The 14,631-nt window shown below is 42.4% G+C and overlaps 1 protein-coding gene across 4 annotated transcripts in view; it reads left to right on the top strand.

Moving 5' to 3' along the window:
- LOC114481041 (glutamate receptor ionotropic, delta-1-like) overlaps positions 1-14,176 on the top strand; it is a 184,630-nt gene extending 170,454 nt beyond the window's left edge. For 2 of the 4 annotated variants that reach the window (XM_028475353.1, XM_028475356.1), the window contains 13 exons: positions 70-243; positions 341-502; positions 3,519-3,638; positions 6,979-7,080; positions 7,153-7,275; positions 7,350-7,424; positions 7,507-7,846; positions 8,225-8,363; positions 8,449-8,644; positions 9,273-9,439; positions 11,480-11,720; positions 12,287-12,422; positions 13,695-14,176. In XM_028475353.1, coding sequence (XP_028331154.1) covers positions 70-243; positions 341-502; positions 3,519-3,638; positions 6,979-7,080; positions 7,153-7,275; positions 7,350-7,424; positions 7,507-7,846; positions 8,225-8,363; positions 8,449-8,644; positions 9,273-9,439; positions 11,480-11,720; positions 12,287-12,422; positions 13,695-14,050 — 2,331 coding nt within the window. In that variant the 3' untranslated portion in view covers positions 14,051-14,176. The remainder of the gene's footprint in view (positions 1-69; positions 244-340; positions 503-3,518; positions 3,639-6,978; positions 7,081-7,152; positions 7,276-7,349; positions 7,425-7,506; positions 7,847-8,224; positions 8,364-8,448; positions 8,645-9,272; positions 9,440-11,479; positions 11,721-12,286; positions 12,423-13,694) is intronic. The other 2 variants (XM_028475354.1, XM_028475355.1) reach the window with 2 other exon arrangements.
- The last annotated feature ends 455 nt before the right edge of the window (positions 14,177-14,631 follow it).

Raw genomic sequence — 14,631 nt, 5'->3', positions numbered from 1 at the left:
TATATTATGTACATTATATTAATAATTTTGTTGTAATGCAAACTCCATGTATTGTGTCCTTGCCTGCAGGAGGTCAGTGACGCTGAAGTCCTGGAGCTCACCCACAGCGCCCCAGGCAGGATGACGGTGATCCGGCAAATCTTCCCTCATTGGAAGGAGAGCAGCAGCCGCTGTGTGAGGCAGAACCACCGCATCTCCTCCCTGCTGTGCGACCCTCAGGAAGGGTACCTGCAGAACCTGGAGGTCAGCTGCCCTGCCTGTCAGGGGACCCTGCATCAATGCTTGGTTTGTTTGGTTCTATTTGGAACCCGTTCACCAGCGTGTCCTCGCTCTCCTGCAGGTGTCCAACCTGTACCTGTACGACAGCGTGCTGATGCTGGCCAACGCCTTCTACCGTAAGCTGGAGGACAGGAAGTGGCACAGCATGGCCAGTCTGAACTGCATCAGGAAGTCCACCAAGCCCTGGAACGGAGGCTGGTCTATGCTGGAGACCATCCAGAAGGTGAGCCACCACGTTCACTACACCCCCCTCAGAGTGGCCCAATTAGTATCTATTAATACATTATTAATAATAATAATAACACAGGCAGTTTATAAGAATTGGAATCCAAGAAAGCTTTATTAATCTCCGAGGGGTAATTTAAAAAAACTGCAATAATAAACACGTAGAAAACAAGGAGCAAGAATTCACAAAGAGGTTGTTAGATGACAAGGTGCAAATGAATGATAAGATGCAACTATTGCCACGAGAGTGCCAATTGCTTATTGTAAAATAATAAGAATGGGAAAAAATGTATATAGACATATGAAAACATATTTATTTTGTTTATATACACATCATATATGATCTTTTGAGTGCAGCGCTGAGCGTTGCTGAGTGCTGTTTATCAGCCTGAATCACTAAAGCCTGAATTACCAAATACAGCCACAACTTTCTCACACTGTCATCATATACTTCATCAACCTTCTTTGATTAGTGTCAGATTTACTGAGGAATTCCAGTGTAACCAGTATAGACCAGAAATAAAAACGATATAAACCAGAAGCATAAACAGAATAAACCAGTAAAACTCAGAAGTATAAACAGAATAAACCAGTATGAACCACAAATGTAAACAGTATAAACCAATACAAACCAGTATAAGAGTATAAACCAGTATAAATCAGTACGAACCAGTAAAAACCAGTATAAACTAGTAAGAAGCAGTATACAGACTGGGAGAGTTAATTATAGAAGGGACTATCGTCCATCAGCACGTCCCAGCTTCACTGCTGCTCTGCTCAAACTGGTGCCTGTGTTAACTGATGATTGTAAATCAGAGCAAACACTGTAAACAGTGAGTCCAACAGGAGGCTGAGTGCAGACTAATTGGTGAAAGCTTCTCCTCTGATGAGTCCCAGTGAGCACAACCAGCATCTTCTTAGTATTCAAAACACTCGTTTGTTTCCCTGCACTAATGAGCACGTCGCTCGTTAGCCGAGTACTGAGTGGGCGGGGCCAAGCTCTTCAGAGGCGTAGCTTTAATAAAACATCCTGTCAGTTTGCGTTTGTGCTGCAGCCGCACACCGCCACTAATACAAATGTGATGCTACACACAAACAGGAGGTGTGATCATTAATAAGACACGGTAACCAAAACAACACGAACACCATCAGCCTGACAGCTGGAAGAGAGCCAAACCAAAGGACCAGGTGGTGTTACGATTCCACTGGTGATCAACTTATCTTGTGACTCATAATAGTTGGTGTTTCAGATCAAAGTGTTTTTACTTGATAGTTGTTTTGACTGATGTCTGACACAAAACAGTGGTACTAGTTGGTGTCACATTATCCATCAGACTTTCCTCTCCCCAGCCACATCATCTAGCTTTTTTGGGGAGATCCCGAGGAGGACCCAGACCAGCCGAGAGACATAGTTTCTCCAGCGTGAAACGCCTCACTAGGCAGACGTCCAGCGAGCATCCTAATTAGGTGCCCAAGCCACTCCATCTGGCTCTTCCCCGATGACTGAGCTTCTCACCCTATCTCTAAGGAAGAGCCCAGCCACCCTACGGAGGAAACTCATTTCAGCCGCTTTACCCGCCATCTTGTTTCAGTCATAACCATAGGTGAGGGTAGGAACGTAGATCAACCGGTAAATCGAGAGCTTTCGGCTCAGCTCCTTCCTCACCACGACGGATCGGTGCAGACTCCGCATCACTGCAGACGCAGCACCAATCCGCCTGTCAATCTCTCGGTTCACATTATTCAACACTTAAAGCTGCTATCCAGAGTTTCTGAGAGAACGTCTCGATGTCCCGCCATCAACAGCTCTACTTCCTCCCCTGCCTCTGCCAATCTACCAGAAGCTACTTTGAAAAGCAGCTCCAAGATAAATTCTGTTGCGGTCACGAAAACGTTTATCCACAAACTTTGGACCTGGATTTTTCTTTTCTTTTTTAGTAGAGGCTTTATACGTCACCAATCGTGGAATGGGTAACTGGAGCTTCGGAGCGCTTCTCCTTGATGCTACTCAGTGATACCTGGTTGCTGTTGTGATGCAGCACACGCATTCACTTTGATTGACAGTGCCCCGCTCCAGGAAGTCGAAACCTATTGGCTGGGTGAAGTCGGTGCTTTCTTGCATTTGTATAGGGGTCTATAGGATGAAGGCGGGACTTATATATATTAATGTATATGAATAACCACTGGCAGTTGACCATAGTAAAAGACTAGATAGGTATTTTTTTGCATTTCAAACGGATGATACTTAAACATAGAATTCTCAGAAACTCCAGATATCAGCTTTACAGTGACAGCATTAACGAGTCATCAGTTGTTATGATGACTAGTTGAAGTGATACACCGAGGTGTAAAGTGCTCTTTGTTCTTCTCAGAGCAGCTGGTTCTGATGAATGATGATGAGTGTTTGTGGAAAACAGAGGCCGTACATCTTTATTGGTGACCTTTGAAGATGACATTCAGGAATGCTCAGGAACGCTGAGCTCAGCGTCTTTCTTCTTGCTTTACATCAAACAGGAAGTGATTGAAGCCTTTAAGAAGGTGACATTTCACAGTCTGTGACGATGTTTGATGTCAGCGGTCTGTGACCTCACCAAGTGTTTAAAGGACAAACCTGTTCATCCTTCACTGTGTCATAGACCTATAAAGAATAGATCTGTTCATATTCTGTCATAGACCTATAGAGCAGTGGTTTTCAGTCTTTTCAGCCCACGGCCCCCACAATAAAGGTTTCAGAAATATGATGGAGAAGTGTCAGAAATGGGAGAAATGTAGCAAAAATACATTAAAAGGAGCAAAAAATATGGCAAGAAAAAGTGATGAAAACAGATTAAAATATGGAAAGTTTGGTGTAGTTGCAGAAAAAAAGGTAAAAATAAGCAAAAATGGGCTCAAATTGTTCAGAAAAATATTATTAGTTTCTTGAAGGCATCTGGTGACCCCCTCCCAGTGTCTAAATGCTTCTGGTTCTCATTGCATCTCTTTGAGCTTTGACAGTTGTTTTTTTCTCCCATTAGGGAAACATCACTGGTCTCACTGGGACGATGGACTTCAAAGATGGTGGATCCAACTCTCACGTTCAGTTCGAGATCCTCGGCTCCAGCTTCAGTGAAACGTTTGGCAAAGACGTGAAGAGGGTGAGTGAGATAACGACTCAAATTAGGATTCTGGATGCTTTACAAATCCATCGTTATCGGATTCAGGATTAACGTTATCCAAAGAAAGTCAAACTAGAAGAATAAAAAATAAGAAATTAAATTGGCTTTGTTTAAACGAGCAGTTCAACACCAACTTCCTCTTGGAGCATTTCAGAATAAAAGTCCACCTTTTCAACAAGACAGACAAACCAATGCACAGAAAACCAACTGTGTTACACAGCATTTCACAATAAAGTCTAATAACAGCATTTCACAATAAAGTCTAACATAACAGCATTTCACAATAAAGTCTAACATAACAGCATTTCAAAATAAGAAGAACAACAAGAACAACAACACCAATATATGCACAGGGATGTATTTGTCTTTTCTAGAATTTCACAATAAGAGCCCCACTTCTGAACAAGATAGACAGAACACCGAGATTATTTTATAGAATTTTAAAGAAAAAGGCAAATCAACACACATAAACTCCACTTTTTATTTGAATCTATTGTTTTTTGTTGTTTGGGGGGTTTTGTTGTTATACATTTGTCAAAAGAAACTACGACAACACCACTTGCAACTTTCCCTGCCTCCGACTCGGTGGCAGTCTCTGTTCTCATTCCCGCGACAACAGCTTTACGACAGCCCAATACACAGCAAAGCCCATTTGTTAGGACTGAAGCTATCGGCTTGTTATATAAAAGTTGTATCTATTTAATGAAATGAGAGTAAAAGCCAAATCTTTATAACACTTCAATCATATTACCGCTCAACGCGATCAAACGCTTTCTATGCATCCATTGTTACAATGGTACTTTCAGTTTGATGACATTTGAGATGATGAAGAATATTGATCAGGCGACTGGTGTTATTTGAAGAAGTGCTGCCTTTTATGAATCCTGTTTGATCCGTGTTTATAATATCTGTAATTTGCTCTACTCTGTTGGCAAATATCTTGTAAAGTATTTAGGATAGGACAGGAGGAGCACTGTTCAGGATCTCTAAAAGCCATATTTTTACTAAAAATGAACCTGTAATATTAGAAGAATAAACATGTGATATTACATGTTTATTCTCTTGTAAAAAAAAAAAAAGTTAGCCTTAAATATAATAATCCTCAAAGTTGCCCTAAAAGGCTGTGATAAGAGTCTTTAGTGTAAAAAGCAGAGGTTCTGGTCTGGCCCTGACGCTGATTGAAGTCGGAGGTTTGGTGGGCGAAGCTTCACATCCTCTGTTATCAACCAGGGAAAGTTCACGTGGGAGGTTTATTCTCTGACAACAAATTACCAAGAGGGTGTAGTGAGAAGTGGCGGCAGCAACGCAGAGATGAGATGAAGCTGACGGGGGAGGCGGACAGAAGATTTCCATCTGTGGAATGGAAAAAGTGGGGGTAGAGATACAGATAAGAGGGAAAGGTCTGTGACAGATCAGAGCTCCACCTGCTGCTCCCACACTACATCACACTGATAGAACACTGAGAAGAGGAGCTTCATCAGTCATTAGCAAATTAGTCAAAATCAATAGTTCTAATAAGAAAAATCATTCCTTTTAAAAAAAAAAATAAAAAATCTGAATTAAAAATATATAATATTGGCAAGGCAAATGTATTTGTATACTGTAGTGCATTTTGTACACATTCAATGTGCTTTACGTGATCAAAAAATGCAATAATAATAATATTAATCATAATATAAATATGATTAAAAATCTCCCTCAGTCATAAAAAAGATAATAAGCATGAAGTTATATATATATATTTATATACTGTATATATAAAGTTTTTTTATATATATATATATATATAAATGATTACATGATACAAATACCAAACAGATTAAGTCATCATATTGGTTTTAAATAAAGAAATAAATAAAATAATTAACAATAATGTGAATGTAAAAATATAAATTAAAATAATAAACAGAATGTGATAATAATAATATTATTAATAATAATAATAATAATAATAATAATAATAATAATAATGTCCTTTTAATTGTATTATTAAAAAGCATGAAAAGGACGCTATTATTATTATTATTATTTTCTACAATATAATATTATTTTAATTGTTTTTGTTAAATTATCATAATCCTGCAAACAAACGACGGTAAAAAAAAAAAAAAGGGAAAAAGCCCCTGAAAACCCTTCTATTAAACTGCTCCCTGCTGTTAGAGGTAGAAACAGGTCACACTGTGTGTGTGTGTGTGTGTGTGTGTGTGTGTGTGTGTGTGTGTGTGTGTGCGTGTGCGTGCGTGCGTGCGTGCGTGCGTGTTATTTTAAAACCAAGCCGTGGTGCTTTGTTCAGCATGGGGTCACATTGTGAGCTGTTATAAATACTCATTATGTGGGAGAGTGCCTGTGAGGAGCTGCTGCTGCTGCTTTAAAAAGCACTTTTTCTTACATTAATAACTCCATAATTGTCAGCAGTGATCTGCAGCGCGGGAAGGATCGTTGCCATTAGCGCCGCAAACTTTACTGGCCTTCACTTTAGTTTGAAATACTTTGTTGTGTTTAGATTTAATGAAGCATTCTGGAATCGCACATAGTGTAAGCGCTGCTTCCACCTATAAATTCAGTTTTCTCTTATTGTTTTATGAAAAATAGGTTATATTATGGACTGGAATCTGTGTGAATGCTTACTATAGGAAACAGTTTATGAGAGATATTATAGTACTTCCAGAAATGACAACAAAAATACACAAAACTACAACAAAATAAAACAAAAACAGAATAAAAAAGACCAAAAAAACTTAATTGATCTAGCCTAAAGACCCCAAATAAAACTAAAGTGCACAAAACAAAAACACACGGAACAACACAACAAACTGACTAAACAGTGACCATGAATAGAAAGAATGAAGACAAAACCATACAAAATGACCACTGAAATGCACAAAACAACACAAGTATAGCAAAGAAATCACAAAATTACAACAAAACTACACAAAAACACCACTAAATTACACAACACGGCACACTTTAGTGTGTGTGTGTGTATTAACCTGTACTTCCTGTCCAGTGTGTGTGTATTAACCTGTACTTCCTGTCCAGTGTGTGTGTATTAACCTGTACTTATTGTCCAGTGTATGTGTATTAACCTGTACTTCCTGTCCAGTGTGTGTGTATTAACCTGTACTTCCTGTCCAGTGTATGTGTATTAACCTGTACTTCCTGTCCAGTGTGTGTATTAACCTGTACTTCCTGTCCATTGTGTGTATTAACCTGTACTTCCTGTCCAGTGCGTGTATTAACCTGTACTTCCTGTCCATTGTGTGTATTAACCTGTACTTCCTGTCCAGTGTGTGTGGATTAACCTGTACTTCCTGTCCAGTTGGCTACCTGGGATTCCGTCCATGGGTTGAACGGCAGTCTGAAGGAGAGTCGCATTGAGAACGGCATGCAGGGTGTAACGATCAAAGTGGTGACGTTACTGGTAGGTGACATCAAATGTCGGGGTGACCCTAGTGTAGCTCCGCCCGCTGACGGCATTGTCATGGTTCCTCAGGAGGATCCCTTTGTGATGGTGGCAGAGAACATTCTGGGTCAGCCTAAGAGGTACAAAGGATTCTCCATCGACGTCCTCGATGCTCTCGCTAAGAACCTGGGCTTTAAATACGAGATCTACCAGGTGAGACGCACTTCCTACTCCGCCCCCTGTCCTTCCTCATGTTGGGACTTAAACCCCGCCCCTTCCTCCTGCAGGTGTCAGACAGTAAGTATGGCTCACAGCTCCCCAACGGATCCTGGAACGGGATGATCGGAGAGTTGATCAATAAGGTGAGAGATCGATTATATTAATGTCCAGGACTATTTAACTACTAAGCACCTCCCCCTGCTCTGATTGGCGCTCGCTCCTCAGAGGGCGGACGTGGCCGTGTCCGCCATCACCATCACCCCAGAGCGTGAGAACGTGGTGGACTTTAGTAAGCGGTACCTGGACTACAGCGTGGGGATCCTGCTGAGGAAACCAGAGGAGAAGGTCAACATCTTCTCTCTGTTCGCCCCCTTCGACCCAGCCGTGTGGGCATGCATAGCCGCCGCCGTGCCCGTGGTGGGCGTGCTCATCTTCCTGCTGAACCGCCTCCAGGCGCTTCGCTCCTCCTCCCAGAACAACCTGCAGGGTCACCATGGCAACGGCGTAGGGGCGGGATCTCTGAATAGTGCCATCTGGATTGTTTACGGAGCATTTGTGCAGCAGGGTGAGGCCGCACGCTGACGGGGTGGAGCCAACACTTTTGTTTGTGTAGTTTCTGTATTTTTGTGTTATTTTCTGTATTTTCTGTCTTTTTGTGTCGTTTTGTGTATTTTTGTTTACATGTTTTTCTGTGATTGTTGTTTTGCGTTCCTTCAACTTCTTTGTTAAAATTGTTGTGGGATGTGTTGTGGGGACTCAAAATGAGACTGAATGCTACTTCAGGGTCGTGTCTGAACTCTGTGTGTGTGTGTGTGTGTGTGTGTGTGTGTGTGTGTGTGTGTGTGTGTGTGTGTGTGTGTGTGTGTGTGTGTGTGTGTGTGTACGTGTACGTGTGTGTGTGTGTGTGTGTGTGTGTGTGTGTGTGTGTGTGTGTAGTGTGTAGGAGGGGATGATGTGGTGGGCTCGGTGGCTCTGAGGATCGTGATGGGCAGCTGGTGGCTCTTTACACTCATCGTGTGTTCGTCGTACACGGCAAACCTGGCCGCTTACCTCACTGTGTCACGCATGGACCACGCCATACGGTGAGAGACACACGCACACACACACCTAACGTGCCTGGGTCTGCAGCTGTATTAAACTTTTGTGTGTGTCTGTGTGTGTGTGCAGGTCTTTCCAGGACCTAGCTCGTCAGATGGACGTGGACTACGGCACGGTGAGGGACTCGGCCGTCTACGACTACTTCAGGAACAAAGGCACCAACCCTCTGGAGCAGGACACGGCGTATGGCGAGCTGTGGAGAACGCTCAGCAGGAACCAAGGCTTGGACAACTCTGTGTCCAGCCCCTCAGAGGGCATTCGTAAGGTAGCGTCTCCATGGAAACACAAAAACACTCTGCGTTAAGGAACATTTGTGCAGCTGGGTGAGCCTGCTCACCGAGGAGGCGGAGCCAACTCCTTGTAGTTTAGTGTAGTTTTAAAATATATTTTGTTTGCTTTTTGTAATTTCTGTTCTGTTTCTGTATTAATGTGTTGTTTTGTGTATTTTTGTGTCAGTTTGTGTATTTTTCTCTCATTTTGTGTATTTTTGTTCTTGGTTTGTGCATTTTTGTGTATTTTTGTTCTCATTTTGTGTTTTTTGTGTTGTTCGGTGTATTTTAGTTTTCAGTTTGTGTATTTTTGTATTGTTTTTGGTGTTTATGTTCTCAGTTTGTGTATTTTTGTTCTTGATTTATGTATTTTTGTGTCGTTTTGTGTATTTCTGTGTCATTTTGTGTTATTTTGTCAATTTATGTATTTTTGTTCACGGTTTGTGTATTTATGTGTTGTTTTGTGTATTTTGTGTCGGTTTGTGCATTTTTGTTCTCGGTTTGTGTATTTTTGTGTCGGTTTGTCTCGTTTTGTGTCGGTTTGTGTTTGTTTGTAATGGGTTCATGTTCCCAAACATCATCCTCTGTGTGTTAGCATAGCCAACGTGCCGTCTCTGTCCTCAGGCTAAGAAGAGTGCGTATGCGTTCCTGTGGGACATGGCGGTGCTCGAGTACGCTGCTCTGACTGATGACGACTGCAGCGTCACCGTCTCTGGGAACAGGATGAGCAGCAAAGGCTACGGATTAGCCCTGCAGCACGGCAGCCCCTACAGAGACCTGTTCTCACAGAAGTGAGTTCTTTTAGCTCCTCGAGCTGTGTTTTTCTACCTTGTGGTCGTGACCCCGTGGGGTAAATAATTACTGATTAAAATATATATTCAAAACATATTGAATTATTATTATTAAATCTATATATTCTTATCTACTAATCTATATAATAAATAGTTCCAATTAAAGGTTACATTTTTGCCAAAACTCCAGAGCTTATGTTCCCGTGGACATTTGGCAGATATTTTACACCCCTTGCACCCTACTGACATATCCACAACTACGTCATTTTCTCAGCCATTTTTACTTTCCCCTGCGAGCCGATTTGGATCTTTCAAAGGGCCAGATTTGGGTCCCGGCTCTTCAGTTTGACACACGTGGGCTACATGCTAAGCTAACCAACTTGTCTTCTTTGATAAATTATCGTACAGCTCTAGTGTTTCATCTTGTTTGTGTATCTCCACCTTCGTCTTTTAGCGTGCGTGTGCGTGTGCGTGTGTGTGTGTGTTCATTTTAATAAAGGAGGTAATTAAAGCTTGTGAATCGCTGCTCAGTGTGAACATCCTGAAGGTCACGCCTCCAGTTATGAGCAGCATGATAATCAGAGAGTACTGGGAGGACTGGGACGAGCAGGATTTCTCTGAATAATGTGAATAAAGTCTTTTCTGCTGAACAATGGCCTGCCCTGGGTTTCACTCTCGCCTCCAGCCTGAAAAGCAAACGTTAATAAAGGAGGCGATTGTTTTATTAACGAACGAACGCAGAGGGAGAACCAAGGAGAGGGCGTCACCGTGCTGTGAACCTCCAGGAACGCTCTAACAGCCAATCAGCAGCCTCCATTCTACCACTGAAGCCACTCGCTGCCATATTGGTTTACTCATTTATCCTGGATGTTCAATTACTAGATTTTATGAGAAACGTGATTGTATGGTCACATGATCAGCATTAGAATAACGACCAATCAGAGCATTGACAAGAAACTACAAAGAGTTTGTGTGGTTTTATCAATGTTTTGTGTATTATTTCTAAACGTGTGTGTTTGTTGTTGTTGTGTATATTATCTCTCATTTTGTTTGTCTTTGTTCTCGTGTGTATTATAGTTGCTGTTTTGAATATTTTTTTTGTGAATTTTCATAGTCATCTTGTGCGTTTTTGGAGTGATTTTGATTATTTTACTTGTCTTATCACTTTGTGTATTTTTGGAGTAATTTTTACAATTTTTTGTTGTTATTTTGTGTGTTACAAATCATTTTGTGTGTTCTTGTTGTCATTTTGCATATTATTTTCATTTTTGTAGTCAGCGTGACAGTTTTTGGAGTAATTTTGTATAATTTTGTGTCATTTTATGCCTTTTTTTTGGGGATGATACACAACTTGATTTCGAAGGCCACCTGTAAAATGTATATTTATAGTAAAATCTAATTTATTATTGATTCACTGTATTGTTTTATTGTTGTCCATTGGATGTGTGCATGTGTCCAATTCTGACCCATTAGTTAAAACACAGACAAACTGAATTAGTCATTGTTGTTGTTACCGTAGTAACAGTGTTGGTTGTCCATTGGTCCATTGGAAATGGGAGGAGATGGTGAGGAGTATCACCATGGCAACCGAGCAGCCTTTCAAAAATAAATGTGGTTATTAACATTGTTCTGCCCCTTTACACTAAATTGTTTTATTGATTTGATTTGCTGTTGGTTATGTTATTGCTTTTATCTGTTGAATTATTTTTTTCTCTGCCCTTGTCTCGGTTTGAGATTTCTAAATGTAAATTGCTTTACAAATTAAAGTTATTATTATTGTTATCATTATTACACTTTGACCCTGCTCAGCCAGTGCTGCTACGTGCTAAGCTATATGGGACTGGTCGTCGTAAAGTGTGCTCTGAGCTTTTATTGTGAAGGAGAGGATGTGGCTGCTGGTGTTTTGGTGTTGGTGGAGATTGTTGCTCCTTCTAGAAACTCTCAAACTTTCAACCTTCCTCTCTGCCTTGAGGTTGTTAAAGTTTCCTCCTCCTCCTCCTCCTCCTCCTCCTCTTCCTCTTCCTCCTCTTCCTCCTCCAGGATCCTGGAGCTGCAGGAAAAAGGCGACCTGGACATCCTGAAGCAGAAGTGGTGGCCTCGTACGGGTCGCTGTGACCTCAACCGTCACTCCAGCGCTCAGCCTGACGGACGTTCTCTCAAACTTCACGCCTTCGCTGGAGTCTTCTGCATCCTGGCTGCAGGGCTGCTGCTGGCCTGCATAGTCGCTGCCATGGAAACGTGGTGGAACGGACACCGCTGCCGGCGGGAGACGCCTAAAGAGGTATCAGTCCACATAGATCTATACATAGATCTATAGATAGATCAGCTGGTTTACATTCTGGTCATGCTGATTATTTTTCAGTGAAATCTTTTTGGTTTTGTCTTCGTTGCTCGTCGTGAAATGTAACAAAATGACAGAAACAGAGAAAGGGAAAGATAACACACACATACACACAAATGTCCTTTAATGACTGAACAGTGACCGCCGCCGATCGTCATTACCTCGTCATCTGCCGTGAATAATTAGAGCTGGATCATTCCATGTCAGTTCAACAAATGTCCCACACACTTAAGTCTCAAAAAATTCTGAAAAAAATGACAGTGTGAATCTGAAATCTTTGAGGCTGAAGTGCCGTGATGTCCTGAATATGTGTTGAAATGACATGAACGACGCTACAGCTACTGACCCACTATACAATAACAAGTCAGGAAACCAACCACTGACTGACAGCACTTTACAAAGCTTTATAAACTACAGTGGGACTAACCGTCTGTAGTCTGACTGACTGACTGACTGACTGTGTGTCTGTAGCCTGTGTGTGGTGTGACTGTGTGTGGTCTGTGCAGGTGACTCAAGACAACAGACTGACGAGGGTTTCCGCTGCGTTCACGTATAATGAAATACGAGCGGAGGCGTCGGACGGGAGGCGGACAGACTTTTGGACAGACAGAGGCTGGACGGAAACAGCAGCTACTGACACAGGTCAGACATACAGGAAATACCAGTCACTAGTTAGTCCTGGAGCACTATTTCTCAGTGAACTATTGTGACAACCAAATAGTATGAGAAAATGATCAACATCATGTGACTGTCAGACAGTCTGTGATTGGTCAGTGGCTAACGTCCGTGTAACAACGTCAACATATTTATGAAACAAATTCTATCCACCAAAGAAGAAGAAATACTTAATTAATGAGTCAGTTTGAAGCCAGTCGGTCCTTAATTTTCTCAGCATTGAACACACACAGCGGTCCGTCTGCATCTGAGGACGAGATGTTAGTGTCTGTTAACCCAGGGGTATTCAACCTTGGAGTTGGGACCCTATTTGGGGTCGTGAAACATGGGAGAGGGTTGTCAGATGCCTTCAAGAAACTAAGAATGTTTTCTGAACAATTTGAGCCCATTTTTGATTATTTTTACCGTTTTTCTGCAACTACACCAAACTGACCACATTTTAGCCTATTTTCATCACTTTTTCTTGCCGTGTTTTTTATCTTTTTAGTGCCTTTCTGCTACATTACTCCCATTTCTGACACTTCTCCATCAAATTGATTTGCCTTTTCTGCAAAATATTTTACAATTTCAACACATTTTCATCATTTATAAACCTTTTCCACCTAATGTCACCCATTATTGTCCCTTTTAACCTCTTTTTACCATATTTCATGCCTATTCTTTGCCAATTTAACCACATTCATCATTTGTCATGCCCATTATTTGCCAGTTTAAACCAATTGTTTCAATATTGACATTTTTAACCCTTTTTACCACTTTTTCTGTTCGTTTTTGGCCACTCTGCAACTTTTAACCAATTTCTGTGGTTTGGCAGATTTCAGAAAAGATTCATAGGACAATGGACCATCATTTAGTTGACTTTATGGATGGACCCCAAAAATCTCTCCCCTTTATTCCCCCTTATAGATGACCCTGTCTCCACATGACTGTTCTTCAATGTTCATGTCTGTGTTCAACCACCTTCAGGTACAGTGGGGTCCCCGCTCTCTGGAACCTTTATTTTGGGGTCGCGGACTGAAAAGGTTGAGAACCACTGTCTTAACCTGTAACCAGGTGATGGCCTACATATGCTCCGCCCCCTGCTGGCAGAAAGTGATCTATCGTTAGCATCACAGCTTGGTTCAAACGCTGAAAATATGTCGTTATCGATCATTGCTGAATTTGCGACACGTTACCGATTCTCTCTGCTCCCCCCATCCCTGTCCCTGTGTCCCTGTGTCCCTGCCCCCCCCCTTACAGGACAAGGAGGTGAACCTGGAGCAGGTCCATCGGCGTATGAACAGTCTTTTGGACGAGGACTTGGTCCACAAACAGATTCCTGGTCCCTCCATCGAGATTTCATCACTGGACATCGGTCCGCGGCGGGACTTCCCCCCGCCAGGCCTCACCGTGACCACCTTCCTGCCCGGGGAGGGGTCTCGGACCCTGGGTCGGACCGGCAGCTCTACGCTGCCCCCCCACCACCCGCTCAGCGGCTCCATGCAGTGCAAACACCGGGCGCCCAACGGAGGCCTCTTCAGGCAGAGCCCTGGAAAAACGCCCATGCCGATGTCGTACCAGGCAGTGTCGGCCGGACCCCTCCCCGAAGCCATTGACCCCTCCCACAGTACGTCCATATAAGGCCAGCGTGGGCGGGGTCATTCAAAAGAGACGCCCTCACCCTCCGGACTCAGAAAACAAACTGATGTACAGGGCGGAGTTTTATATCGGCAGGGGGCGGGGCTAGGAGAGTGCAGGGGGAGGGACTATAATGGTTGTATGCAGTGGGTGGGGCTTTAAGTGTGTGAGCGTGTTTGTGTGTCAAGGGCGGGGCTTTAAGTGCGCATGTGGATCTGCAGTGGGCGGGGCTTTAAATATGTGGCTGCGTGAGAGATGTATGGATGGGGGGCGGGGCTTGTTGTCTGAAGTGGGTGGGGATAAATCCTGTGTACAAAGTGTAAATAGCGGAGAGGCGGAGCTAAGCTGAAAAGTGTATTTTGAATATTCTCCATGTTTGAAAGTGGAGTATCTAAAACATCTGTGAACATCTGCACAGGAGAACATCACGACTGTTCCAGCACTTTGTAAACGTAGAGCGCTCTGTCACATATAAACATACTAATAATACTAATAATAACAATTACATTATTATTATTAGTATTATTAGTATTATATAAACATACATGCTGTGTTTGTT

The sequence above is a fragment of the Gouania willdenowi genome, chromosome 19, assembly GCF_900634775.1.
Source record: "Gouania willdenowi chromosome 19, fGouWil2.1, whole genome shotgun sequence".
In the NCBI taxonomy this organism is placed as follows: Eukaryota; Metazoa; Chordata; class Actinopteri; order Blenniiformes; family Gobiesocidae; genus Gouania; species Gouania willdenowi.
Note: the sequence above shows the minus strand (reverse complement) of the source record. Positions and strands in the feature narration are given on the sequence as shown.